The following is a 27,678-nucleotide window of genomic DNA, read 5'->3' as shown; positions in this document are numbered from 1 at the left end:
TGTTACGATGGTTGTTATAAATTGTACAAGCTTGTGTGCCGAGCCAATGGTTTCCATAGGATAAATTCCTAAAAAGTCAAACTCAAGATCAAAAGGTAGGCGCATCTTAAAGACTTTTGTTATATTTTGCCAAGTTTTCCTCCTGAAAGAGTAGGCAAATCCACAATCTCTTATCTGAAGTGGATTTTTGAATTCAGATTTGGTAGGATTATAGGAAGGTAATATGGTGTTACAGTGTATATTACGTGACATTCCCAGTGGGGGCTGAGGCAGTACCTCATAAACAAATACATTTATATTTCTTTAGGGAGAGTGAGATAAGTGAAGATCATAAGTAGCCTCTATACTATGGCCTGAGTACCCAGGACTCTGGGAGACAGTGATCCATCTCTGCCTCGTGCACTTATTATTATCATCTCTATTTTACGGATGAAGAGACAAACCTCAGAGAGGGCAAGTGACCTGTGAGAAGTCACACAGCCTGGAGCCCAGTCTTACAGACTCCCATCCGGGCTCTTCCCTCTATCTCAGTGTTTCCCAAATTTGCCATCTCATGAGAATCCCCTATGCCACTTGTTAAACATACAAGGATATGCCCCTGGGGGCATACATGTTGAATTTTCCCCCAGAATGTACCATATCCTTCTTTGCAAAATCAAACAGTGAGCAACAAGACACTACGAAGAAAAAGAAGAAAAAAAATGCATAAAAGAGAGACAAAGAAAGTGTGCTGAGCCAGGGAGGCTCATGTAGCAACTGGGACTTGATAAAAGTGTAGCTCCAAGCTTCCTGGCAGCCAAGGCAAGAAGAGAAACCCATGGGCTACAGGACATTTGTTACCTGGTAGAAGGAAGGATGCTGATTCCTTATGAGCCATGTTTACAGTCTGGGGGATGTGCCCAGGAGTCCCGAGTAGCATGACTAGGTCGGGGTGGGGGCTTTGCAGCTTGTCTTCCTAATACATCTATTTGCATCTACTGTCTCAGGTCCTGCTTTTGTATTTGCTCAATGGTAAATATGTTGAAACACAATATTTCCAGTGAGGGAAGAATGGGTTTATTAAGGAACTTCATGTAAAGTTCCCACAAATATTTAGGATACACTACATGGCAGCAAAAGCTTTGCAGCTTCTGTGGGCTCATCTGGTTATGCCTTGGTCTCCTCTGGTGAAGGTGTGACATTGGACCAATGACTTGACATCTCTGAGCCTCACCTTCCCCATCTGGGAAAAATGATTATTGTGCAGATAAAATGAGATGGTGCCTGCAAACTGCTCTGGTTGCTAAACGCCTGCTGCGCTGTTATGCTACCATCCTGACCTTATGGCCGAGAGCAGACTCTGGAGCAAAACTGCCTGGGTTCGAATCAGCTCCACCACCTACGGGCTGGATGACCTTGAGCAAGGTCACTTAGCCTCTTTGTGCCTCAATTTCCTTCTCTGTAAAATGAGGCAAACAGGATTATCGTGAGGGTTAAATGGGTCGATAGTTGTAAAGCCCCTAGAACAGTGCCTAGGCACACAGTAAGCGCTATGTAAGTGCTTGTGAAATAAATCATAGTTTGTTCCCTTCTGCCCTTGGAGGCCCTTCAGGGGAAAAGTTAGAACAGTACAGTTTCAAAGTGAGAGGAGATATTTCCAGACATTAATTTCTAAAAGGAATAGATCTCTGTAACCCCAGTGGTCCTAAGAGGTATTTGCTGTTTCCAAGATTGACAGGCACGGATGCGTTTATATGGTGGAGTCTTTGGCAGGTGACTGGCCAGATATAAGCGGTTTGGGGGGCACGACCCACTTCCTTGCGCCCTTGCAGGGGAGCCTGACAGAGCGGGCTGGTGGCTTTTCTGGCGCGGGCCAGGGGCCGGCCGAAGGTGGCCGGGAGGAAGGCGCTCCCGGGATCCCCTCGCCCTCCCCCTCCCCCCTTGAGTAATGACATTGGTAGCGGAGGGAGGGAGGGAGGGAGAGGGGCAGGCTCGGCGAGGCCATGTGATGCTGGGCGCGAGAGCCGCCGCGCCGGAGCCTCCTTCTTTCATCCGTCGGATTGCGGGCTGTCATGGCGACCCCCAACAACCTGACCCCCACCAACTGCAGCTGGTGGCCCATCTCGGCGCTGGAGAGCGATGTGGCCAAGCCGGTGGAGGCCCCCGACGCGCCCGAGGCGGCCAGCCCCGCCCATTGGCCCAAGGAGAGCCTGGTTCTGTACCACTGGACCCAGTCCTTCAGCTCGCAGAAGGTAGAGCCCGCGGGCGCCGGCGGGCTTGGGGCGGGGGACCCCGAGGGCTCGAGCGGTCTGGCGGCGGCCAGGGACCCGAGCGTGAAATCTAGGCTTTGGGGGGCCCGGAAGACGGGGACGCGGGGTGCCAGGGCTGCTCTCCCGGGAGGTGACTGGCCCTGGCTGGGCCCCAGGAGCGCTGTGCTCCCAATTCTGGGAGCATCCATTCTGCCTCCTTCCCTCCCAGGAAGACCCGGTCTGTCGGGGGGCTGAGCAGAGAGACAAAGGCAAGAGGAAGGGGATGGGCACTGCTGGGAAGGCGGCCTGTTGGGGGGGCTGCATGGAGGAGAAGCGCTTTCTGGGGTCTGTCCCGGCAGCCCAGTCTCAGGCCCTCCCTCCGCGCTGCTGTCGGGGACACTGCAGACCCCCAGGCCCGCTGTGCCCCTCTGCCCCTCTATCCCCGCTGCGGGCCTTCTTCTGCCTGGGGCTTTGAGGGTCTGTCCCCAGCCGTCACCTACCCCACCCCCATCTTGAGCTGAGAAGGAAGGAGTTAACCCATCCCCTCAGACCAGCTCAGCCCGGCCCATCAGATCTGTGTTTTGTTCTTAAAGACACAGAGTGGCCCCGGCCCTTAGACCCTTCTCAGACCCAGGGGCTCTGGGGGGCAGTTGGAAATCCGGTCTGGTGCTGAGTTATCAGGGTTTCAGCTTCCTGGGGGTAAGGTGGTGGACTGCGCCCATAAGACAGGGGCGCAGTTTTCCCACCCTGGGCGTCTGTCCCGTCTCCGGGGCATGGATTCAGCACCATGGCCAGGGCCGGGGGAGGGTCCTGGGAAGGCCAGAGCTGCACCTGCTGCCGGATCCTCCCACTCCTTTTCTTCCCGGAAGGTCCTTTTGTTCCAATCACTCCTTTTCCAGATGGAAAAAGAGATTCCGTGGAGAGAAATGGCCTGGGAACCAAAAAGACTTGGGTTTGAGTCTTGGTCCAGGCTTAGTTTCATCATCTGGAAAGTGGGGTAATAATAATGATAGCTATTAATACTTCTATTTACAAGCCCTCCTCAGGGTTGCTGATAGGCTTGTTGGAGAGGCAGTGTAACTTAGTGCTCTGGACTGGCACTGCTTAAACTTGAGCGTGCATCAGCATCACTGGGTGACCCTGGTTAACACACAGACTGCTGGATTCTACCCCAGAGACTGTGATTCAGGAGGTCTGGAGTGCCCCTCCAACAAGCCACCAGCTGATGCTGGGGAAGCTGGTTCACTGGTCACCGTTTGAGTGCCCTAGTTTACAATATAGACTAGATAGTCCCCAGTAGGAGAGCCATCTTCCCCACTGCTCACCGTAAAGCTTTGGACAGGTCACCTTGTCTCTGCAAAGCCTCAGTTTTATAATCTGTGAAGTGGAGCTAAGGCAATCACTTCCTCAGAGGGCTATTGTGAGGGTGAAATGAGATAGGATGCACAAAAAGTGCTGATAGCAGTGCCTGGCGAGGGGTCAAGGCTCTGTTAATAACGGGTGATATGGGGTTATTAAAGCTCTAGATGGAGAAAGGGCCAGGGTTAGCCAAGGTCATACTGGGACTCATCCATAAGTCCCGCACATGCTTGCTGAGCACCTACTGCATGCCAGGCCTCGTGCAAGGGGCTGGGGGTTGGAGATGAATCAGACTGACCTTCAGATTCTAGAACCTCTTCCCACCTGAAACCTCAGGCATCAGGCCCTAGTGGCTGGCACAAGACAGAGGGCAGGGAAGCGGCACCTCCCACAACCACACTGTGACGGAGCCTCCTGCTCTTCTCCCCGAGAATATTTTCTATTCAGCCTGAGTTCAGGGCTGAGGTGGCCCCTTAGTCAGGGATAGGACCATCCAGTGTAACCCCAATTTTGACCAAGTTTCTGCTCGAGCTGGCCTGGGCATTCTCCTGCCTCCCCTGCCAGGGCCTTCCTCCCACACAGGGGCTCATGGTGGATTCTAGAAGCAGGGTAGTCTGGCAGAAAGGGCATGGGCTCTGCAGTCAGATAGTCCTGGGTTCCATTCTCATCTTGGATACTTTCTGACTGCGTGACCTTGGGCAAGTCACTTCACCTCTCTGTACCTCAATATCCTCATCTGGGAAAGGGGAATTTACAGCCTACCCTGCAGAATTCTTGGAGGATTTAGAGTACACAGGCATATAGTAAGTGCCTGGCTTGTAGTAGGAGCTTAGCACGTGAGCTTTCTTCCTTCCCTCCCATCTGAAGGGCCTTGCTGGCATGAAGGGGGCAGTCTCCCATTGTGAAGCATCCAAGAAGCCTGCCCTTAGTGGCACATGGGCTATTAATAGCGGAAAATGGCCACCTCTGGGAGCAATGGTGGCTCCACTGGGCATCCGGGGACCATTCTAGACCCAGAGGGCAGCAGGAGAGTGTCAGGGTACCGGACCCAGACTCTGGGGCTGGACCGGCCAGGCTTCGATCTCAGCTGCACCACTGACCGGCTGGGTAGTCCTGCGCAAGTTGCTTAACCTCTCATGCCTCAGTTATCCACATCTGTAAATTAGTGCCTCCCCAACAGGGTCATTGTAAGGGTTCAGCAAATGCCTCCATGTAAGTCACCCAGAATAGCACCTGGCACATAGAAAGTGCCAGTTAAGTGCTGGTTGCTGTTATAAAGACATGGACTTTGGAGTTAGGCAGACACAAGGTCAAACTCCACTTTGCCACTTCTCAGCTATGTGACTTGTGAAAGTGTCTTCCCCTCTCTAAGTCTCAGCTTCCTCGTATGTTTGGTGGTAATAGCAGTACCTATCTCGGAGGGTTGGGAAGAGCGAACGATATCGTGCATGGTCGCACTTAGCACAATGCTTGGAAAACTTGCACACTAATAATGAACTTCCAGGCGCCATCACAGGTGATGGTTTGGAGCCACAGGGTTTGGAAGAGGCTCTAAATGCACGGTGTAAATGCTAGCGTGCTTCTGAGGCTGTTCCTGCCCCCAGCCCCCTCCTCCTCTGCGGGGAAGAATGAGGTTGGGAGGGGCGAAAATGCAGGGCGTCAAGAGACTGAGATTCTAGTGCTGGCAGTCCCAACTGGCTGTGTGACCTGACCCTCTCTGGTCCTCAGTTACCTCAACAGGAACGAGACTAGATGCTTGATACAACCTGCCTCCCTCCCTCTATCCCCAGGCAGGAAGCACTGCCCTGCCTCTCCGTGCCCCCTTCTGTCCTCATACCTGCCAGCCTTTCGAAAACCAAGATTGCTACTTCCTAGCTGTGTGACTTTGGGCAAGTTACTTGCTATCTCTGTGCCTATTTCCTCTTTTGTAAAATGAGGGTACTGGTAGGTACTAGAACCCACCTCGTTGGGTTCTGGAAGGACTAAGAGTTAATACATGTAAAACTCTTAGAACTGGGCCTCACACAGAGGAAGTGCTATATAAGAGTTGGCTATTATTATTGCTGCTATTTCCACCAGAGCGCATCTCCGGGGCCATCCCGCTCCCTGCAGCAAGCCTGGTTCAAGGTTCCCTTACCCCACCCCACCCCCCAGGGTCTGCTCTGTCTTGAGCGTACCTGTGGGGAGCCCCTGGCCCAGTCTTCGGCCCCCAGGTGTACAAGACCCAGGTCTGGAGCCTGCCAGAGGCCATTCCTGACACCCAAGCAGGGCAGGACAAAGCAAGAGGTGAAGAATGACCTCTACCTCCCACCCTGGCCTTGCCTTTCAAACTCCTGGGCATCGGCCCTCCAGCCTTGTCCAGGCTGCACTTGACCACTTGCCACCTTCCCCTGCCCAAGTGGCGGCCCACGGATGCAACACATCTTGTTACTTCTCTGCTCAGAAGCTTGCCGTGGCTCCCTGGGTCCCTCCAGGAAAAATGCAGAGTCCTCACGATGGCCTCAGGCCCTTCCACAGGGTCCTAACCTTGCTTTGGTCAGGACTCAAGTCGGAGGAAGCCTATGGGTTGTTCTCAGAACAATGTTTTTAATTGAATAAAATAAAATGCACGGGATTTTTAGATTAGAAAGGAAACCAATCATAGTGAAGTACAGCATTATATAATAATATATATGTTTCCGTATTAACCCCTTTATGTAACACGATCTGGTGGCAGATCTGATAGCTACTGTCATGTTGAAGTCGTGATGAGTGTGCATGATATTTTGAGGTAACTGTAACAACCGCAAAGTGATGAAAATATCTGATTCCTGGTGGTGACAATATTGCAGGCGCTGCTAACACTACCATACTTTATCGCCTACATTCCTAATTGAAGCGAATGCTAAATGTCAGTTTGAGATGACTGAAAATAAACATGTAATTTTCCCATCCCAGTTCAAGGACTCCCTGAATTTATTCACAGGCCCCTTGGCCTAGGAGCATGGATTAAAGGCCTCTGCACGGGATCTTTCTCCTTCTCTCCTCCCTGTCTGCCCTCACACCCTGCCCCAGCAATGCTTCCTCACTGCCGTCCCAGCTTGTCGCATGTGCTCAGGGCCATTCCTGCTGCCTAGAGATCTTTTCCCCAGGCCGCTGTGTGGACCACTCCTCACCTTGTCCAAGCCTTTGCTCAAATGCCACCTGCACGAGAGGCCTGCCCTAATGCACCACGCTCTTTAAAACCACCTCCATCCCCCTGACACTCTGGGACCCAATCCCCGTCCCTACTCTAGTTTTTCTGTTTTCTGAGGGCCTCACCATCTTCTGACAGACCGAACCATTTTAACTGCTTATCATCTGTGTCTCCCCACTAACGTGTCAGTTCCCTCGGGGCTGGGATCTGTATTTTGTTTGCTGGCACTTAGAACAAGACCTAGCACATAGCAGGCACTTAATAAATAAGTCTCGAAAAGTGATGAATTGGTAAATATAAAGTGTTATATTTAAAAGGTATATAAAAACATAAAACTGCTCTTAAAAATAAAGTCTATTAATTTTTTTAAAAAGGTATTTGAAGCCAGGCGCGGTGGCTCACGCCTGTAATCCTAGCACTCTGAGAGGCCGAGGCGGGAGGATCGCTTGAGCTCAGGAGTTCGAGACCAGCCTGAGCAAGAGCGAGACCCCATCTCTACTAAAAATAGAAAGAAATTAGCTGGCCAACTGAAAATATAGAGAGAAAAAATTAGCCGGGCATGGTGGCGCATGACTGTAGTCCCAGCTACTCAGGAGGCTGAGGCAGAAGGATTGCTTGAGCCCAGGAGCTTGAGGTTGCTGTGAGCTAGGCTGATGCCACGGCGCTCTAGCCCAGGCAACAAAGCAAGACTCTGTCTCAAAAAAAAAAAAAAAAAAAAAAGATATTTGAGATAAATAAACTGGGGTTCAGAGATGCTAAGTGTCTTTTACAAAATCACACAGCAACTAAATGGCTTGGGCAGAGATGCCAACCCAGCCCATCATCCAAACAAGGACCTGGGTGATGAGGAACAGGGCCTAACCTACAACAGTGAAGCGCCCATGGGTGATTTTCAGGCACCCACAGGGAAGATGGTTTACCCAGAGATGGTTGATGTCTGGTCACACCGAGTGGTGACCACTTAAGCCTGGTCCAGCCTCTAGGAGGCAGAGATGGCAGATGGCCTTGGTGACTGCATGCCCTTCCCTTGGGCTTGGCTTCCTCTCTGGGTCCCCCTCCCCCACAGGGTGACACATGGCTCTGGCCTGCAGCTCAGCTAAAGGTGAAAGTCTCCTTGGCCACCTGCCAGGGTGACCCTGAGGCAGCTCCAAGCAGGATTATTGTGCCTCTAAAGATAGTCCCCTCCCCAGACAGCAGCCACACCTGACACCTTCACTGGAGCTCCAGGCCGCCAGGCCCGGGAGTGGCCCCTGAAAGATGGAAGGCCAAGTGTCTGGACCCGCCAAGGGCAAAGGCCTGCTTTGGTCTCTGTTTTCATCCAATTAGAGGTCCCGGTTCGGCCCAGAGGCTGGAGGACCAAGCTGAGGCCCAAGCTGAGGCCAGGACTGCAGGGATCAGACAAGGCAGCCGTTTGCTTCAGCCAAACTCCACCCTCGATTCCCTGGGCTTCTCCAGGGCACAGGCCACCCACGAGCTCAAACATACACACAGACACACACACAGACACACACACACACACACTCATGCTAACACATGCACACACACAAGGCCCATACTACACGTGTGCACACGCACACACACACATTGACGCAATACTTGCATACTCACACATACACTTGTCTGTGCACACACACTTGCTCACTCATACACAGGCGCTCACACTCATGCACACACGGACATGCACACACACTTGCTCACTCATACACAGGCGCTCACACTCATGCACACATGGATGTGCACACACACTTGCTCACTCATACACATGCGCTCACACTCATGCACACACAGACGTGCACACACACTTGCTCACTCATACACATGCGCTCACACTCATGCACACACAGATATGCACACACACTTGCTCACTCATACACAGGCGCTCACACTCATGCACACATGGATGTGCACACACACTTGCTCACTCATACACAGGCACTCACACTCATGCACACTCGGACATGCACACACACTTGCTCACTCATACACACCCAAACAGATGCCACCCCCGGGCGGGCGTGCTGCTCACTCTCTGCAACATTTCCTCCCCCTCTCTCAGACAGAACCAGCAGTTTCCTCCCACTGCCAAGGGGGCAGGCAGAGCCAGCCCTGTCTCCTGCATGGTGGTGAATGTAGTAGAGTCAGCTCGCAGCAGGGCTGCAGGGCTGTCCGTGAACAGGGAGTCCAGCCGCCTTGTTTTGCTGATGAGAAAAAGGGTGCTCAGAAAGGGCGCTGAGAGCTCTAAGGTCACATGGTGTTGCTGCCTTGCCTCCTAGCCCGGGGGCTCTGTGTGGGCCCCACCTATGGGACCTGCTTTTGGCTGATGGAGCAAATAAATCTGTTCAGGGGTAAATTACCTCTCCCTCCACACAGTCCACCAAACAGAAGGGACTGTTCGTGTTAGCTGTGAGGGTGGAGCATGGAGCATTCTAGGACATCAACCAGGGGTGCAGGGCAGTCTGTGTGTGTGTGTGATAATAGTGACATTATCAGAACCCATGTATTGCGGGACTCCATCCACATCACCCCATCTCTACCTCATGCCAGCCTTGAAGGAGTGGATTGCCTTCCTTAGTTCACAGAAACTAGAAATCAGAGAGGTCAAGGGACTTGTCCAAGGTCACACAGCAAATAAGCAGTAGAGCCAGGCTTCAAGTCCAGGTCCGTCTGCCTCTAAAACCTGGTTTAATACAAGTAGCTAAGACATATTACCCCTACTGTGTGCCAGGCACCATTCCACAGGGACTAATGCATTTAATCCTTACAACAGCCCTCTGTGGAAATTGCTATAAGACTCCCATTGGACAGGAGGGGAAACTGAGGCACAAAGAAGTTAAAGCTACTTGTAAAGCCAAGTCATCCAGCAAGTAAGTGCTAGAGCTGGGATTTGAACCGACACAGTTCTGCCCAAGACACCATGCTGCCTCTCTTGGGTGCTGAACTCCTAGTGTCCGGGAGGGAGGTTGGGGACACCCAGTCCCGGCAGCCACCATCTCAGGTGTGTGTGGAGACCTTGGTGCTTGAGGAGAGCAGAACTTTACCTCTCACAGAGATGCCCTCCCTCACCCCTGGCCTGGAGCCACTTGCCGTCATCTTGCCATCCTCTTGCTGGGGGACCCTGGACAAGCCCATCCTTCTTTCTGAGTCTCAGTCCACATGTAGAGGGCAATTGGACTAAGCGATCGCTAACCATTTTCTAGCTCAGAAATATTGGGCTGGGTCAGGAGCATGCCCCAGCCTCAAGGTTCTCTGTTAGCTTCCACCAGTTCCAGTGTTTTCCTGGGACCTTCTAGAAACATAAGGAAAGACTCAGGAAGGGACAGGCCCAGAACTACCTGGAAGGAGCCCTCAAGGTAGAGAGCACTAGTCTGGGGGTCAGGCACTTTGCTTCCAGTTTTAACTCAGCTGCTGAATTGCTGTGTGACTTTGGGTAGGCTACTTGCCCTCTCTGAGCTTTAGTTTTCTTATTAAGAAAAATACGGAAATACTCTCTGTTCTGCCTTCCTCCAGGGGGCTATTTTGAGTATCCAACCAGGCAACCAGATGAGAAGCTGTTTGGGAGCAATAAAGGGCTTGATCGATGCTGGCAAATTATTTTTCACCCCACTTTGTACCCCAAATAATTTGAGAAATTTAGCTATTGATTGTGATGATGATAAGAATGTTCGTGTATTTCCTGGCCAGATCCACTCCCGGAGGTCAGGCTGTGTGCCCAATCATGACAGTGATAATCATGAATGGAGTCCCATCTGTGTACCAGACACTTGGTTGGTATTATTGATACTCCCATCTTACAAATAAGGAAACTGAGGCTCAGAAAGTTTGAGGAATTTTGCCCACACTCACACAGCCAGGAGTCCTATCCCAGGCGTGTCCAGCTGTCAAACCCCCACGGCTTATCCACCAGGCAGCACTCCCCCTTGTCTCCAAACGGGGCTGTGTTCCTCCCACCACGAGGCGCATGCCCCTGGGAGGTACACCCCCAACCAGAAGCCCAGGGTGGGCTGAAAGCAACAGTGTCCCCTCCCGTGTGTGACCTCTGACCTCCCTCCCCGCACGCCCCACCCCACCTGGGCAGAGTGTCCCCTGTGTCCGCCCGCCTTCCCCGCTCTGACCCTGGCGCCTGCAGGTGCGGCTGGTGATCGCTGAGAAGGGCCTGGCGTGCGAGGAGCGCGACGTGAGCCTGCCGCAGAGTGAGCACAAGGAGCCCTGGTTCATGCGGCTCAACCTGGGCGAGGAGGTGCCCGTCATCATCCACCGCGACAACATCATCAGTGACTACGACCAGATCATCGACTACGTGGAGCGCACCTTCACAGGAGGTACAGCGGCTGCCGCCACTCGATGCCACAGACCCCAGGGGGCCCCACAGGCTCAGACAGGGTCCCGGGGCCTTGGGGAGCCTGGGGAAATTCACTAGGGCCATGGGCAAGGCCCAGTCTCCCCCAAAAGGAGCCACAGGGCTACAGGCAGGGCTCAGATGCCCCCCAGAAACCACAGAGCCACAGGCAAAGCCACAGGTCCCTGGGGACTCCAGAGACCCACCCCTTACCACTACCACCGATACTCCAGGGCGGAGGCATGGCCAGACACCCACTAGGAGCACTAGGGCAACAGCCCCCTTCTCCAGGAATTTGGAGTCAGGGACGTGGCCGCAGACCCTCAGGAGCCCCTGGGACATGACCAGGACACAGACCCCCGCTCCAGGTCCCCACAGGCAGGGGCCAGATCTCCCAGGGGTCCCTGGGCAAGGATAGGGTCCAGCCCTCCCCAGCACTAGGGCTAACGACTCCCCATAGATATGGTCTCAGATGCCCCAGAACCCCCAGGCCCAGGCAGGGCCCAGACACCCCCAAACCCCGTGACAGGGGCAGGGCCCAGACACCCCCAAACCCCACAAAACCCTCTGTCCTCTCCCTGCCTCAGGCCTTCCACAGGCCGGGATCGCGCTGCCCACCGCAGAGGCTCAGACAGCCGTAGAGAGGGGATCAGGGCCCAGACGGGTGCTGTTGAAATAGAATATGAGTCAGCTGCCAACACGCAGAAATCCAGGCTTGCGTTTTAGGCATCCAGGTTGCCAGCTTCTCTTGAACTCCAGCAACACTGGGCCTAGACTCCCACCCGGCAACAAGTCTACAGCTGAGAGGGGCTGCCCCCGGGGGACAGTGTGGGCCCCAGGCCTCGGGTTCAGGGGTGCTGGGGGGCGGTGGCCGAGGCAGGGCCCTCTGCTGCCCGGCCCAGCCCCTGGCGGTCCCCCGCAGAGCACGTGGTGGCCCTGATGCCCGAGGCGGGCAGCCCACAGCACGCGCGGGTGCTGCAGTACCGGGAGCTGCTGGATGCGCTGCCCATGGACGCCTACACGCACGGCTGCATCCTGCACCCCGAGCTCACCACCGACTCCATGATCCCCAAGTACGCCACGGCCGAGATCCGCAGTGAGTGCCCGGTGGCTGGGAGAGCCCCTCCCTGGCGCCCGCATGGCGCCTTCCTTCCTTCCATGGGAGTCCTCCCTCCTTCATGCCCTGCTCCCTCTCCTATCATCCCCTTCCTCCTCCTCTCCCTCTCGCCTTCTCTGCGTGTGTCCCGCCTCTCTCTGTGTGCCTGGGGGTTCTGTCTGGTTTTGGGCACTTCTCTGTCTGTCTGTCTCTCTCTCTCTCTCTCTCCCCATCTCTGCCCCTTGCTTGCTTTCTCTCCCCTTTTTCTCTCTGGCCTCCCTTCTCATTCGCCCGTGTTTCTAACTGAATATGTGTCTCTCCCTCTCTGCCAGTCTCTCTCTCCTTCCCCTCCCCGCCCCCTACTCTTATCTTGCCATCCTGTACAAGACTATGGGGCTGTCTGTCCCCCCCACCAGGCTTGTTTTGTCCAATGGGAGCTGGGGAACCTCCCCACAGGAGTCCCAGCCACAGACACCTGGGTCGGGGCCCTGGGAGGGTCACCAACAGTCAGGGCTGTGGTTGGTGGCCAAGGGTACTGAGTGACCCCGGGGTTGGGTTACCAAGGAAGGATGTCCAGACGTGGCAAGGCCCCCAGTGGGGTCTCTGATTTCCGATTCAAGGTCACCCATGCACTGTCCTAACTGCCAGCCTGGACACGCCCATAGCCTGGTCCATCCTTTTGTATCCTGTGCCCGTGAATGGTGTTGGATTAAGTCAGATAATCCAACAGCTGTTTACGGACTTTGGTCCAGGCTCAGCACGGTCACCATGGAGTCCTACAGCCAGAGGGGACCTGAAAGGTGCTCAGGAAATGGTCACCTCCTCCCTCTCGAAGGAATGAGGCTGATGTTCAAAGGCAGGGAGGACGGTCAGGTTGTGGAACTCAGCCCTGTCCCTTTAGAATTCTACTGAACAAGACTCAGGAATTACCTGTACTGTCCTGCGACCAACATCAGCCCTGCCAACAACATCTGTGATGCCCTGGACAGGGGGCTTGGGGACAGATGGGATAGGCACAGCTTCTACCGTGCCAGGGGTACAGTTCCGTGGAAGCAAAGACAAGTAACCAGGTAGCTGCAGTGCAGGAGGACGTAAATCTGAGCAATCTCTCAGGAGGGCCGTGTGGCATTCTATGTCAAACATAAAAAGGTCCACACCTTGGAGACTGCGCTGCAGTTACACTTGGATGTGTGCGCCAAGAATGCACAAAGCTATTCACTGCAGCACAGTTGGTAACAGCAAGAAATATCGCTGGAAATAACCCATGAGTTAGGAACTGGGCAAATGAGCTATGGTTACTTCCACACAATGCAGTCCTATACAGATGTTCAAAGATACAATAGGCATTTGGAGCGTTCTCTTAAGACACATTAGTGAGTAGAAAAAAGTGAAGGGCAAAAAACCCACCCCTTCTAGTGTGCTATCATTAACGTACTTAAAAGGGAGTAAAATGGATACACAGGTGCTTACAATGCAAGGACTGTTTCTAGAAGGATGCACAAGAAGCTGCCAATAGTGTTTGACTTCGGAGAACAGAACTAAGAGACTGCGGGTAGAGAGGGGAGAGATTTGCTTTCATTGCATAGTCTCCGATATTGTTTGAATTTTTAACAAGTATGCATGTGTGAGCTGTGCAAAAATAAGTTAGTTAAAACTTTTTAAACCTACTACCAATCAGTTACGATCGGGGAGCAGGGAGGCTGTGGGACCAGAGATGATGCCCACGCCAGCTGCTGGGGTCGGGGAAGGCTCCCACTGAGGCTGAGTAGCAGGCGGAGGGGGAGGGGAGGGAGAATCATTCCAGGTTCCGCGGTAGGACAGGCCTGGTGTGTTTGGTGTGTTTGAAGTGTAGCCCCGGGCTGGTGGGAGGGGCTGTGGGCCGAGTCTGGGGAGGAGGTCTGGCAGAATCGGGATTTTATCTAGAAAGCAGTGGAGAAACAGTGATGGGAAGTGGCTTGATCAGATCCGCATTTTACAAAGATCATTCCCCCGGGGAAGAATGGACAGGCAGTTAGGGGGCCCCCAGCTGTTACACAGGTGAGCAATACTGGGGACCCGGCTGAGGATGGAGACAGTCTCTAAGTGCGCCTGGGGGTGCTCCCCCAAGCCTGTGCTGAGTTGTTGGAAGGTGCCTAGAAAGCAGTGAGTCCAGAGCAGGCCCAGCTGGCTCCCTCCCTCTCCCCTCCCGCCCTGAAGGCAGAGAGGACCTCAGGGCTCTAGCCCAGCCGGGGGAGGGGCAGAGGACTCAGGTGCAGGAGGAGCAGAACCAGGCTGCAGCAACCCCCACCCCCAATCAGTCTGAGGTCTTCTCTCTGCCTGGCCTGCCCTCCTGGAGTCTAAAGAGAGCCACACGGGCAGCCCCGGTGACAGGAAGGAGAGAAGATGCTGTCCTCGACCTTCACATTAATAAAATATCAATCAGACTTATTATAGCCCCAAAGCTGAGGAAGCTGGGAGTGTGTTTACTGAGGTTTATATCAGGCCAGGTGGGGGGGTGGTGGGTGATGAAATCTCCAGGACAGAGCTAAACAAGTGCAGTCACTCATCCAATCACTCATTCCATTTGTTCCTTTGTTCATTCATTCAACACTCACTGAGCTCCTGCTCTGTGCCAGGCCTGGGAACAGAGATGAATCTGTCCTAGCCACTGCTCTTCAGGAGCTCAAGTTCTAGTGAGAGACATATGCATCCAGAGATAACTCCATTAGCATCAAAATCTCCATGTGTAGCAAGCAGTACAGGTTGTGCACTGCACAAGTCCAGGGGGACACTGGTCACATAAACTACAAGGTTAATGGAGTTGTGCCAGGGCAGCTCTGCTTAGCGTATTTGCATTCCCTGGCAGTGCACACTGGGAAACAAAGGCAGTAAGTGGCCAGACCTCCTAGAGCTGCAGGCCTCAACCCCCAGGCCATGGCCCAGTACCAGTCTGTGGCCTGTTAGGAAACAGGCCACGCATCCTTGCCTGAGCTCTGCACCACCCTCCTGCCACCCACAACACCTCCACCACCCCCGGTCCGTGGAAAAAATGTCTTCCATTAAAACGGTCTCTCGTGTCAAAAAGGTTGGGGGCCGCTGTTTGAGAGAAGCAGGAAGGGCTTCATGAAGGAGGTGACCTTCAGCAGGATCTAGAAGGAGGATTTCAGAAGAGGATAAGGCTATTCCAGGAGGTAGCAGTAGTGTGAGCAAAAGCCTGGAGGTCTGGGACAGTCTGGAACATTCTGGGAACAGCAAGCATTTAGAGTGGCCGAAATGTACCCTCTGGGGACAGGGACACTTGGGGACACTCAGTGAAAGATGGAGGAGGTGAGACGGGGAGGAGATGGATCCCTCGGGCTCCCTTAAGGCCGTTGGGGAGCTGGGACATTATCTGAAGGCAGTGAGGAGCCAGGGTGGGCTCTGAACAGGGAGTGGCATGGCCACTTGTGTGACTGAGGAACTGTCTCTCTGGCCGAAGGGGGAAAAGGAGGGCTCGAGAGGGAGAGAGGGGAAGAGAGAGAGCTGGAACTGGCATGGGGGACGTTTAATGTGAGAAAACATAAGAAAAGTGGAGAAGGAAGAATCCACAGCCCCTGAGACTGGTTTGCTGTGGGGAGGAGGGAGAGGGAGGAGCCGAGGACAAATCCCAGGCATTGGGCATGGCCTTGGTCGGGGGAGGTGCTGCAGTTTGGGAGGTTGCAGGGGGAGAAGCAGGTGTGGGAGGGAAGATGATGAGGCCCAGGGCCCGGGTCCTGCCCATTTCTGGCATCTCCTACCCCTCCTCCCTGGTGAGGTCTCCTGGTCCCTGGGTCCCTCCCCATTAAGTTCATTCTTCGTTACAGACCGGTCATGCCGTGTCACAGGGATTGCTGTGTGTGCCCATCTCTCACACCAACCTGAGCCCAGGGCAGGATGGCGTCTCGCCCATCCCTGTGCTGCAGCCTGCAGCGCTCCCCACGTGCTGACTGTTGTTGTCACTTCTCTGGCCAGTGTTTGGCTGAGACCTACTTCCAGTTGTGTGGGGGAAGTGACCGGGGAGGCAGTGCCAGAGGGACGGGACCTTTCCTGTTCTCCCCCCAGGACATTTAGCCAACGCCACCACGGACCTCATGAAATTGGACCACGAAGAGGAGCCCCAGCTCTCCGAGCCCTACCTTTCTAAACAGAAGAAGCTCATGGTGAGGGCCCCAGGCCTGCTGGCTCCCCTCCCCCACCATCTCTTCCGTGGAAATGGACTGGGAGAAGCTGGTTCTAAGTAAAGGATCAGCAATGATGAGGAATGGAGAAACCACTGGCTTGCTTTTCCCATTCTGCCTCCTCTGCTGCTTACTGGCTGTTTGGCCCTGGGCAAGCCACTGCTGAGCTGGGACCTCAGTTTCCTCATGGGTTAGGTTGTGTCCCAAAAAGCAGAGCAGTGAACAGAGGTTCTTGGAGATACCAAGGGATTGCTCAGAAGGGAACCCAGGAAGGATGGGCAGGACAGGAACAGGAAGCGGCCAAGCCTCATCTGACCCCCAAGAAGCTCTGGAGCATAAATGGCACCACAATGCTGGCCAGCCTTGAGGCAAGGGGGCAGCCTGTTATACTCCCGTATCAGTCGGTCATTGACTACAGATTGCTGGGAAGAGGGGTAACCTCTCAAGTATTTCTGAGCAAGGCAGTTCCCCATTGGCTGAGAGCAATTCCTGGAGAAGGAACAGCTGTGAGCCACTAGCAACCAAGCTCCCACCAGCTGGGTGTGTAAGTGCACCAGCTCCGTGAGAGGGACCCAGGCAGGACAGCCAGTCTCGCAGGAGTGTTGCAAGCGCCAGACGAAGGGGCATCCCGTACGCTGGGGGATATTTGGAGGCTGGGTTTGCAGAAGGAGGGTTAGCAGAGCTCCTTCCATCCCAGGACATCCTGGCTCTAGTGAGGCCAACTCAGCTTCTCTGGCTCCTGCCTGTCCTGACCCCAGGCCAAGATCTTGGAGCACGATGACGTGAGCTACCTGAAGAAGATCCTCGGGGAGCTGGCCATGGTGCTGGACCAGATCGAGGCCGAACTGGAGAAGAGAAAGCTGGAGAACGAAGGTGGGTCCCAGCCCTGGGGGGAGGTGAGGGTTGCAGCCCACCCAGCCCACCCTGCGCCTGCTCAGTCCCAGCCTGGTTTTCCCCCAGAGATCTCAGAGGACCTCCCAAGTGGTTAGGATCATGGGCTATGGACTCAGATAGACCTAGGTTCAAGTCCCAGCTTGGCCACTTACTAGCTGAGTAACCACGGGCCAGGTGCTCACCTCTCTGGACCTCAGTTTCCCATCTACAAAATGGGAAGAATAATAATAAGACCTGCCTCAGAGAGCTGTTGAGACACCACGTGAGATAACACACATAGTGTGCTTAGATCAGGGCTTAGCACAGAGTAGGTGTTTAATAAAGGTTGGTGAAGATGATGATGGTGGTGGTGGTGGTGGTGACCGCTGCCCACCATACCACCTCACCTGCCCTGCTCCAGAATGTATTATGGCTCCTTCATCTGCAGCCAAACATCCAAGCTCAGCCGGACTCTCCGACCTTGACCCTTCCTGCTCCCAGATGGGTCTCCGGACCCTGATGAGGCAGCTTCGTTCCCACCTCCACACCTTTGGTCCTGCAACCTCTCCCTCCTGCAGTCATCTCCCCACACTACTCTGCTCCGTTCTGCCTGGTGCACACCATCTTTTCCACAGCCCTTCCTCAAACCTCATTCTGGACCTTTCCATCTTGCTCCGTTTTAGACTTGTCGGTCTTGTCTCCTGACAATGCAACTTTGTGGAGCGCGTGCAGCATGCACTGCTGCACCTGCAGCTTCCTCACACACATGTCTGCATGAGTGGGAGGGCCGCAGAGCCCAGGGTTAGAGTCGGACGGATTGGAGTCAGAGTTCCAGCTCTGGGGCCTGTCCTACGTGACCTTGGACAAGTTGCTTTCCCCATTGGAACCTCAGTTCCCTTGTCTGCAAAATGAGATGGTAATAATACAACTGAAAACCTTAACCTCATCTTGCTGGACTCTTGTGAAAATTAAAAGCACTCAGCACAGGGCCTAGCACAATACCAGTTTAACACATGTGACCGCTAAAAGCATGCACATTCTGCAGATGGGAAAACTGAGGCTCAGAGAGATGACATGCTTTGCTCAAGTTTACACGGCTCACGAGCGGCCTGGTTAGGGCAAGAACAGGTTCCTTCTCCATGAGTCCAGTGTTGTTTCCCGCATCTCACAACCAATGCCACAAGCACAAGACACATGCAGACACCTCACGTCCTGAGCAGGGATGATCGTCATGCATACTGATGCCAGCTGCCTTAAATCCTTTCTGGGAGAAAGCACGGGATGACTAAGAGAGTAAAAAATAATACCCACCTCAAGGAGGGACTTTGCTGATTCTATCAGAGGCGGAGCCACCGGGGAAGGATTACAGGATTGTTCTCAGGGGCCAAATGCGAAGTGGTTCTGAGACTGGTTAGGGGGTCATACAGAGAGAGTCCCAGCTCTGCCATTCTCTCACTAGGTGACATTGAATCTCAGGTACGTTATTTATTTACACATTAGTTTGTTAGGGCTGCCATAACAAAATACCCAAGATGGGGTGTCTTAAATAGCAGAAATCTATTATCTCACAGCTCCAGAGGCTAGAAGTCCAAGATCAAGGTGCTGGTGGGGTTGGTTTCTCCTGAGGCTTCTCTCCCTGGCTTGCAGGTGGCCGCCGTCTCGCTGTGTCCTCACACGGCCTTTCCTCTGTGCCGCGCACCCCTGCTGTCTTCGCGTGTCCAAATTGCCTCTTATAAGTACATCAGTCACAGTGAATTATGGCCCGTGCTAGCATCCTCATTTTACCTTAATTATCCCTTTAAAGGTCCTGTCTCCAAATACTGTCACATTTTGAGATACTGGGGCTTACGGATTCAACACATGAATTTTGGGAGCGACACAATTCAGCCCATAAAACTGTATATACTTAACAACACCTACTGTGTGTTAGCTACTGTTCTAAGTGTTTCACAGACTTCAACTCACTCAATCCCCATAACAACTCTAGGAGGTCGGTAGTATTAGTGATCCTATTTAGCGGATGAGGAAACTAAGGCACAGGAAGGTTCAGTAACTTTCCCAAGGTCACACAGATAGAAGTGGCAGAGCCTGGCTTTGAACACACACTCGTGGGGGATTTCCAGACTGGGAGGGGCCAAATGCTAACTCTTGACCTGAGATCTTCCGAGAGGAGGCTGAGAGGAGGCCACACTGCATGGCCCCATGGTGAGATGATGGGTTATTCAAGATGGAGAGGCCTCAGTAGTCCTACGTCCCACCAGGGTGGGCATGGGGGAAGCAGATACCCCAGGAAGGTGGCTATGGGTTTAAAGACCTGGCTGGGCCTACATGGCCTCTGTCACTCATTCACCCACCAGGGTGCCCCTGAACCAGCCTGGGGTGGGGGTGCTCACACCCTCCACGCTCCCCTTGTGGGCAGAATGCAGGGATGGGAGGTATTATAATGTCATAGTTAAGAGCCCTTGCACAGAACCAGTTGATATTGATGCAAATTCTTGATCAAAATGTGAACAATAATAGAATCTAACTCATAGCGAGGTTATGAAGATTCCGGAAGATAGTAAGTGTTGAGCACTTTGCATAGTGCCAGGCACAAGGGAAAATGTTCTAGAAATAGCAGTTCTTAAAAATAATTATTGGCCAGGCACAGTGGCTCACGCCTGTAATCCTAGCACTCTGGGAGGCTGAGGCGGGTAGATTGCTCGAGGTCAGGAGTTTGAGACCAGCCTGAGCAAGAGCAAGACCCCATCTCTACTAAAAATAGAAAGAAATTATCTGGACAACTGAAAATATATATAGAAAAAAATAGCTTGGCATGGTGGCGCATGCCTGTAGTCCCAGCTACTCGGGAGGCTGAGGCAGTAGGATCGCTTAAGCCCAGGAGTCTGAGGTTGCTGTGAGCTAGGCTGACGCCACGGCACTCACTCTAGCCCGGGCAACAGAGAGACTCTGTCTCAAAAAAAAAAAAAAGGATTATTACCATTCCTTCTCATTCATGTATTCAAATATTTATCAAACACCTACTATGTGCCAGGCTCTAGAGATAAGATTATGTGCAAAAACTGACATCGTTCTTGCTCTCATGGAGTTTACAGTCTTGGAGAGGAAAAAGACACTAGTCAGGTAATCCCATAAGTAAACACAGACTTACCAACAGTGATAAGTGTCAGGATTTGAGAATAAATGAGCAGGACAAATTGGACAAAGTTTCTCTGAGGAGGTGACATTCAGAGTGAGAGCTGATGGATGAGAAGGAGCCCAGAGAAGAGCAGGGATGTGCGTCCCAGCCTGAGGGATGCCCGGAGGAGGGAGAGGACCGGGAACCCTCAGGTGTCAGGCAACTGCCGGCGAGAGTGCCGTGAGTGAGGCTGGAGGGAGCGAGAGCGGACGAGGTGAGATCTTGGGCCCCAGAGCCTATATTCACATGTTTAGATTTTATCCTGAGGACAATGGGGACTCTTTAGGAGGGTTTTGAGCAGGGGATTGTATCAGTCAGCTTTTGCTGTGTAACAAACCACAGCAAATCTGAGTGACTTACCAGAAGAACCTTTTATTTGCTCCTGATTTGGGGCCTGGCAGCATGGGCTGGGCTCAGCCGGGGTGGCACACCTCTGTCCCACAGGGGGATGGCTGACACTCCTGCCTGTGTGGCCAGTGGGCAGTGGGTGGCCTCAGTGGCTTGCCTGCGGTTGGCTGGCTGTCCGCAGGGCCAGGGGAGGTACTTGCAGGCTGACCCAGCCCCGTCTGTGGAGTGGTGGTTGCAAGGTTACCAAGAGCAGCAAGAGAGCAAAGTTCCCACGTGCAAACCCTCCTCAAGCCTCTGCTCGTGTCACATTTACTGAATTCCCATGGGCTAAAGCAAGTGACACGGCAAAGCCCAGATTAAAGGGGTGGAGATTTAGACGCCACCTCTTGGTGGCTGGAGCAGCAAAGCCACACTACAAAGAGGCAGCAGCATGCAAACAGGGATGGGAGGGGCTTGTGGCCATTGTCACAGTCTATGGGGGGGGGTCAGGTGTTCCAATCCTATGTTTAAGAGCACAAGACATAGCCCTTATTCAACTTGGCTCCACTGGAGGGAGGAACCTACCAAGTAATTTGCGGTGTACTTTAAAATTACCACACCTGCCCCGGGGCTCCCCCATGGTGAGGGCAGTTACGGGAGTTGGCAAAGTGACTGCGGAGTGGCCAGTGAGGTGGGAGGACCCTCTTGTCACAGGAGCTGAGAAAGGATTGTCTTAGGGAGGCAGGACGGTGTCCGATGCTGCTGTGAAACCTCGTACACCGGGACAGGAAGCGTCCACTGGGCTCTGTGCCATGTCCGTGGGTGGTGGTGACCTTGCCAAGGGCAGCTGCAATGGGATGTAGGGGCAAAAGCCAGATTGGAGTGGGCTGAAGAGAGACAGGCAGGTGAGCAATGAAGACAGCGAGTGTAGACGCCTCCTTTGAGAAGTGTGGCTGTAGTGGGGACAGAGTGGAGTGGTGGCCGAGGAAGGATGTGGGGTGCAGGGAGGAGCTGTTTTAAGGCAGCAGATGCGCGAGTGTGTTCTCATGCTGGTAGAGGCCGCATTGGAAAGGAGGAATTGATGATGCCGGACGGCGGTGCCAAGCGCCTGAAGACCAGACGCACAGCTCAGGTTCAGGGCATCCCCTGAGAACACAGAGGGCACCTGCAAACTGGGTGACCTGAAGAGGACCCAATAAAGGGACTGTTTACAAAGATGTGGGCAGGATGTGAGGGCTCCACAGGGCAAAGAGCAGTGCTCGGGCCTGGGGGCGCAGTCGTGAGGCCATGGGGGCAGTTTCAGGGGCCTGGGCAGAGGCTGTGTGGGGAAGGCCACCGATAGGGGCTGCGACTTCCAGCCTAGGGACAGTTCCAGCCTAGGGACACCGCCAGCCAGTGCTGACTGCAGCGGGGAACCATGGGCAGTAAGTCTGACCTCATGCTTGCCCACCCTCTGCCCCTGCCTCGGCTTAACACCAGGAGCCAGAGGGCATGAGCCCGGGCTGCATCCACCAAGCGGGCCTCCGGGGGCACGGAACAGGTACAGAGGCGGGGAGAGAGTCTGCAAAGGCAAACTGAGTAGATGTGGCACAGGACGGTGCAAGGGACCTGTCGAGGGACTGGTCTGGGGAGCAGGACGTGCCACCACTGCACCTGCATGAGCGGGAGGTGGAAGGCAGAGGCTCTCGGGGGCTTTGTGGTGGGGCGCGTGGGCTTTCATGTCTGAAGGCTGCCATCTTCTGAGAGAGCTGGGCAAAGGGTTGCGAGAGGTGTGAGGAGAGAAGACAGAAAGATACGCAATTGTCTCGCAGGGAGCGGGCAGGCCGGCTTGCTCAAGGAAGGCACTAGGGCCCGGCAGCACTGGGTGCCCTCCTGGGCCTTGTGGCTTGCATTGAAAGTGTAACTGTCAGCTTCATTGTGACACTGTCGTCGGCAGGCAGGCTCAGAGAAGTGCCAGGTGGGGTTCACCCAGGCCTGGGGTTTGCCAAGGGCATGCATGACCGGAGGAGAGGGAGGGGGAGTTGAAGGGGTCAGGCCCTCTGGTGACATCCAGATAGGTACCCAGGCCCACGCATGGTAGACTGTCAGTATTTGCCCACAGACGTAAGCGTAGGCATGACCCACACACACATGCTTGTGAACACATCTGCAGGCAAACGGCCAGGTGCACGCGGGCTCACACTGCACTTACACGTGTGACACCCCTGTGTGCGGATAGCCACACGCGTCTACACAATCAGCTGCGTGGATTTGTGCAGGCAGACACGGGGGCAAACACACAGTCCACGCAGGATGCAGACACTGGACAGATCTGCACACAGACCCAAGTAAAGAATGCACTTACTGAAAGGGGCCTGAATGCTCGTACTGTCACATGCCATGTCCATGTTCACTTGCACGTGGGAAAAAGTCATGTCATACAGTGGTTACAAGCACAGATGCTGGAACCAGATGGCACGGGTCTGAATCCAAGCTCTGCTCTGCCACTTACTGGCTGTGTGGCTTTGACCAAGTTTCTTAACCTCTCTGTGCCTCGGTCGCCTCATCTGTAAAATGGGGATAATAATAGCACCACTTTGTAGAATTGTTGTGAGGATCCAGGTAATATACCACACTCTCCAGTTCAATTCCTACCTTACAGGCTGCTCCTTCTCACCCGCTTGCTGGCTTCTCCTTGTTGTCCAGTATCCACACCCTGCAGGGCCCCAGGGCTCAGTCCGTGGGCCTATTCCCAAATCTGTCCACACTCAGCCTTGCTGGTATTAAGCAGTTTGTAGCTGGAGACTTCCATCCCTTGATCCCGCCTCCCTTCACTGTCCCCCGCCGATGTCACCTCTCTCCATACCTAGCTGCCATTCCCTTGTGCATCCTTAGAAGCACTTCCTGGCCTGCACATTCAATGCCTTGGCCCTTCATTCTCCTCCTTCATACGCCCTTGCTTCATCATACTTGCTTTGCAAAACCCCAAACCTGGTTGCACGCAACTTTCTACCCACTCAGTGCCTGGACCTGGGAACCTAAATGTGGCTGGAGAAACACACACGATGGTGGCGGGACTCACTTTGAACTCATGACCACCAGCCTTAGAGGACCTTAGGCTGCCCCGGGCCTCCACTTCCCCACTCTCCAGGTGACTCCTCTGTACCTTCTCCTTTCTCCTTGACCCTCCAGCCATGTCCCCTACATCCTCACTCACAACCGATCACTTTCTCTATGTCACCAAGAAATCAAAGCATTGGGAAGAGACTTTCACAGCTCTGGTCCCCACAGTGACCTGCCAGCAGCATTAGTGTCCACACACACCCTGCGTCTTATGGATTCTAAGATGCATCTTTGTTAAACCACATCTTAGCATCTCTGAAATTAGAATGTTTCTTACAATCAATAATTTAATTCTTCTCTCTTACTTTTGGGTGGGTGTCTTATATTTGATGGTACTTAGATTGGATGAAATGTGGTAGCACGTGTGCCCTCTTGTTACCAAGGGTGGACTGTCCTTGAACTTGCTAAGACCACCCCCTTCCCTAGTGCTCTAGATCCATCCACACTCCTCCCCTCCAGGGCACCATGTCAGCAGCTCTCTCCCCTCTTCCTGCAGAATCCTTCCCCTCTCTGCTGGGTTATTCCCATGCACATGTTTTATTCCTTCCAGCTTATAAAAATGCTCTTGAATTGTCTCACACTACCGGCCTATCCTTCCCATTCTAGCAAAACGCCTTAAGAGAGCCGTCTTTGCTCACCCTCTCCAATTCCTCTCCTCCCTGTCTCTGCTGCATTCCCTCCACCCAGACTTTTATGTCAGTGTTCTATTCCAGCTGCTCTTGCCAAGGTCATCAGTCGATAAATGCAATCGCCAGCTCTCGGGCCTCCTCTTATTTGACCTCTGCACAGCGTTTGCACACAGTCGGGCACTCGCTCCCCTTGGAACACACTCTCATGTTGGCACCCAGGACGCCACTCTGCTGCCTCGCAGGCGGCTCCTTCTTATCTCCTTTGCGGGTTTCTGTGTGGCCTAATATCTAAACCTTGGAGGGCCCCAGGGTGAGTCCCTGGCTTTTTTCTCAAGTCGGTCTACACTCACTCCCTGGCTGATAGCATCTACTCTCCTGGATTTAAATGCCACCTCTGTACTGATGGCGCTCCCTGAACTGGGCACCCGCATCTCTAACTGCTGACTCGTTTTCTCTCCTTGGGTGTTCATCAGGCATCTCGAAGGTTATGTACTCAAGAACAAACTTCTGATTAGAACAAGAAGATGCAGAGTGGAAGGAGCGGCTCAGGTTTTGATGGCGGGGGGCATTGGATTCGTGGAATTCCACAGCCCGTTCCAAGGTGCATAAGCAAGCATCCCAGGAAGCAGACCTTCCAGCAAGGGATGGGGTGGGGGGAGAGCACTGTAGGTACGGGATGCAGCAGGGGCAAAGGCCCAGAGGCCGAAACACACAGGGCTTGTTTGGGAGAAACAGGCGCAGGTGGGCAGCTCATGAGGAGTCAAGATTAGAGCAGTGTACCAGAGCTAAACTTACTCTTGAAAGGGCTTTGGAAGCCAGGCACGGGAATTCGAACATTAACGTGTACTCAGTGGGGAGAATTGAAGGTTTTTGAGCAAAGAGGTGATGAAAGAGATCAAAGAGGCTCCAGAAGTTCAAGTCTAAACACCTGGAAGAAACATGTTTCACAAACAGGTGCTTTCTAAATATGCAGGCTAATTTTAGTTGGCACACAAACATGGTGATGAATAATATAAAATCACATAGTGGGAGTTATTTGCTTTCAATTCCTTTGATTATATCAAAGAAAGAGTGTTAGTATGATGCTAGTATTTAACCCCTTTATAATATGTGTTAACATCTGCCCCTTTCTTAAAAATAAAACAAGTCTGGGGCATAGAGATTTTGGCAGGCGGTAGTATCCAGTTGGAATTTAATAGCATTTGTTTTGTTTTTGTTATGCTTACTTTTATTATTGTACATAGTTTATGGCTAATGATACTGTTAATTATATAGTTTCTTTTTTCATTCATCAGTCATTCAGTAAAGATTTATTGAACACTGGCCAGCACAGTGGCTCACACTTGTAATCCTAGCACTCTGGGAGGTTGCTTGAGCTCAGGAGTTCGAGACCAGCCTGTGCAAGAGCGAGACCCTATCTCTACTAAAAATAGAAAAATTAGCCGAGTGTCATGGTGCGCCCCTGTAGTCCCATCTACTAGGGAGGCTGAGGCAGGAGGATTGCTTGAGCCCAGGAGTTTGAGGTTGCAGTGAGCTATGATGAAGCCACTGCACTCTACCTGGGGCGATGGAGTGAGATTCTGTCTCAAAAAAAAAAAAAAAAGGATCTATTGAGCACCTACTGTGTGTCAGGCATAGTTCTAGGTCCAGGGGATACAGCCACGAGCAAGACAGACCAAAATCCCTGCCCTCATGGGGATTCTGCTCCAGTAGAGGACGGCAGACAATAAACAAAGCAAGTGCGTGAGACAGATGGCACCATAATGGTGAGGCTCTCCATGGAAAAACAAAGCTGGGGAGGGGTGGTGACTGCTGGGGTTGGGAGTTTTAATCCTAAATGGGTGGTCTGTGAAGCCCTCAGGAAGCTGGCATTTGAGCAAAGACCTCAAGAAGTGGAGGAATGAGCCCCGTGGCTAGGGGGAAGAAGACTGTTCCAGGCAGACGAAGCAGCCAGTGCAAAGGCCCTGAGTGACAATGTGCCTGGCATGAGGAGCCGCAAGGAGGCCGGTGTGGCTGGAGAAGAGCGAGTGAAGGGGAGAGAGGTAGAATCTGAAGTCTGGACGGGACCTGGGGGCCAGTTCACACAGGGCCATATAGGGCTTGAAAGGACTTCAGCTTCTACTCTGGCCACAACGGGGAGTCCTTAGAGGGTTTTGAGAAGACAGAAGTGACATGATCTGCTTGGGTTTGAACAGTCCCCCTGTGAACAGTCAGCTGTTCTGAGAATAGACGCTAGGGGGCAAGGATGGAAGCAGAGAGAACTTTTAGGGGGACACTGTGCTAACTTAGGCAGGAGAGAATGGTTGCTTGGACTAGGATGGCAGAAGCGGAGGTGATCAGATTCCGGATGTATTTTGAAGATAAAGCAGATGGGAATTGTGGACAGATTGTGCGTGGGGGGTGAGAGAAGGAGAAGACTGCATGGTGGCACCAAGGCTTCCGGCTGGAGCCACTGGAGCTGCCGTTACTGAGATGGGGTGAGTGTGGAGGGCTTGGGGGTGACAACCGGGAATTCTGTCCTGGATGTGTTGAGTTTGAAATGCAGAGTGGACACCCAAGGCGAGCTGTCAAAGGGGCAGTTGGATACGTGAGTCTTGAGCTTAAACACACATATTTGCTCTTTGAAAGCCAGTTGATTTAAAGAGCAGACAATAACAACAGAGGTAGTATAAGCACATGACAAGTCATTGAAGTTGTACGGGAGTGAATGACCCTCGGGAGACACGATGGCGGGCGATGGCAGGCCAAGGCCGGAGGGATTGATGAGAGAGAAGTGAGCGAGCTGAGGGAGGAGGCTGAGCCACCCGGTGTCCTCTCTCCCCACCCTAGGGCAGAAGTGCGAGCTGTGGCTCTGCGGCTGTGCCTTCACCCTCGCGGATGTCCTCCTGGGAGCCACCCTGCACCGCCTCAAGTTCCTGGGACTGTCCAAGAAATACTGGGAAGATGGCAGCCGGCCCAACCTGCAGTCCTTCTTTGAGAGGGTCCAGAGACGCTTTGCCTTCCGGAAAGTCCTGGGCGACATCCACACCACCCTGCTGTCGGCCGTCATCCCCAACGCCTTCCGGCTGGTCAAACGGAAACCCCCCTCTTTCTTCGGGGCGTCCTTCCTCATGGGCTCCCTGGGTGGGATGGGCTACTTTGCCTACTGGTACCTCAAGAAAAAATACATCTAGGGCCAGGCCTGGGGCTTGGTGTCTGAC

General features: G+C 53.4%; 1 protein-coding gene across 3 annotated transcripts; it reads left to right on the top strand.

Annotated features, from left to right (window-relative positions):
* The first annotated feature begins 1,804 nt into the window (after positions 1-1,804).
* On the top strand, positions 1,805-27,678 carry GDAP1L1 (ganglioside induced differentiation associated protein 1 like 1). 3 transcript variants are annotated; one of them, XM_045529180.1, is made up of 6 exons: positions 1,805-2,231; positions 10,889-11,081; positions 12,021-12,194; positions 16,254-16,351; positions 17,128-17,242; positions 27,308-27,678. In XM_045529180.1, the coding sequence occupies exons 1-6, from the start codon at positions 2,052-2,054 to the stop codon at positions 27,649-27,651; spliced, it is 1,104 nt and encodes a 367-aa protein (XP_045385136.1). In that variant the 5' UTR covers positions 1,805-2,051; the 3' UTR covers positions 27,652-27,678. The 3 variants fall into 3 exon arrangements, with proteins under 3 accessions (XP_045385136.1, XP_045385138.1, XP_045385137.1); XM_045529181.1 differs by lacking the exon at positions 12,021-12,194 and having other exon boundaries at positions 1,981-2,231; XM_045529182.1 differs by lacking the exons at positions 16,254-16,351; positions 17,128-17,242.

This window comes from Lemur catta, chromosome 17, assembly GCF_020740605.2.
Source record: "Lemur catta isolate mLemCat1 chromosome 17, mLemCat1.pri, whole genome shotgun sequence".
In the NCBI taxonomy this organism is placed as follows: Eukaryota; Metazoa; Chordata; class Mammalia; order Primates; family Lemuridae; genus Lemur; species Lemur catta.
This window is presented reverse-complemented; position numbering and strand designations above follow the sequence as displayed.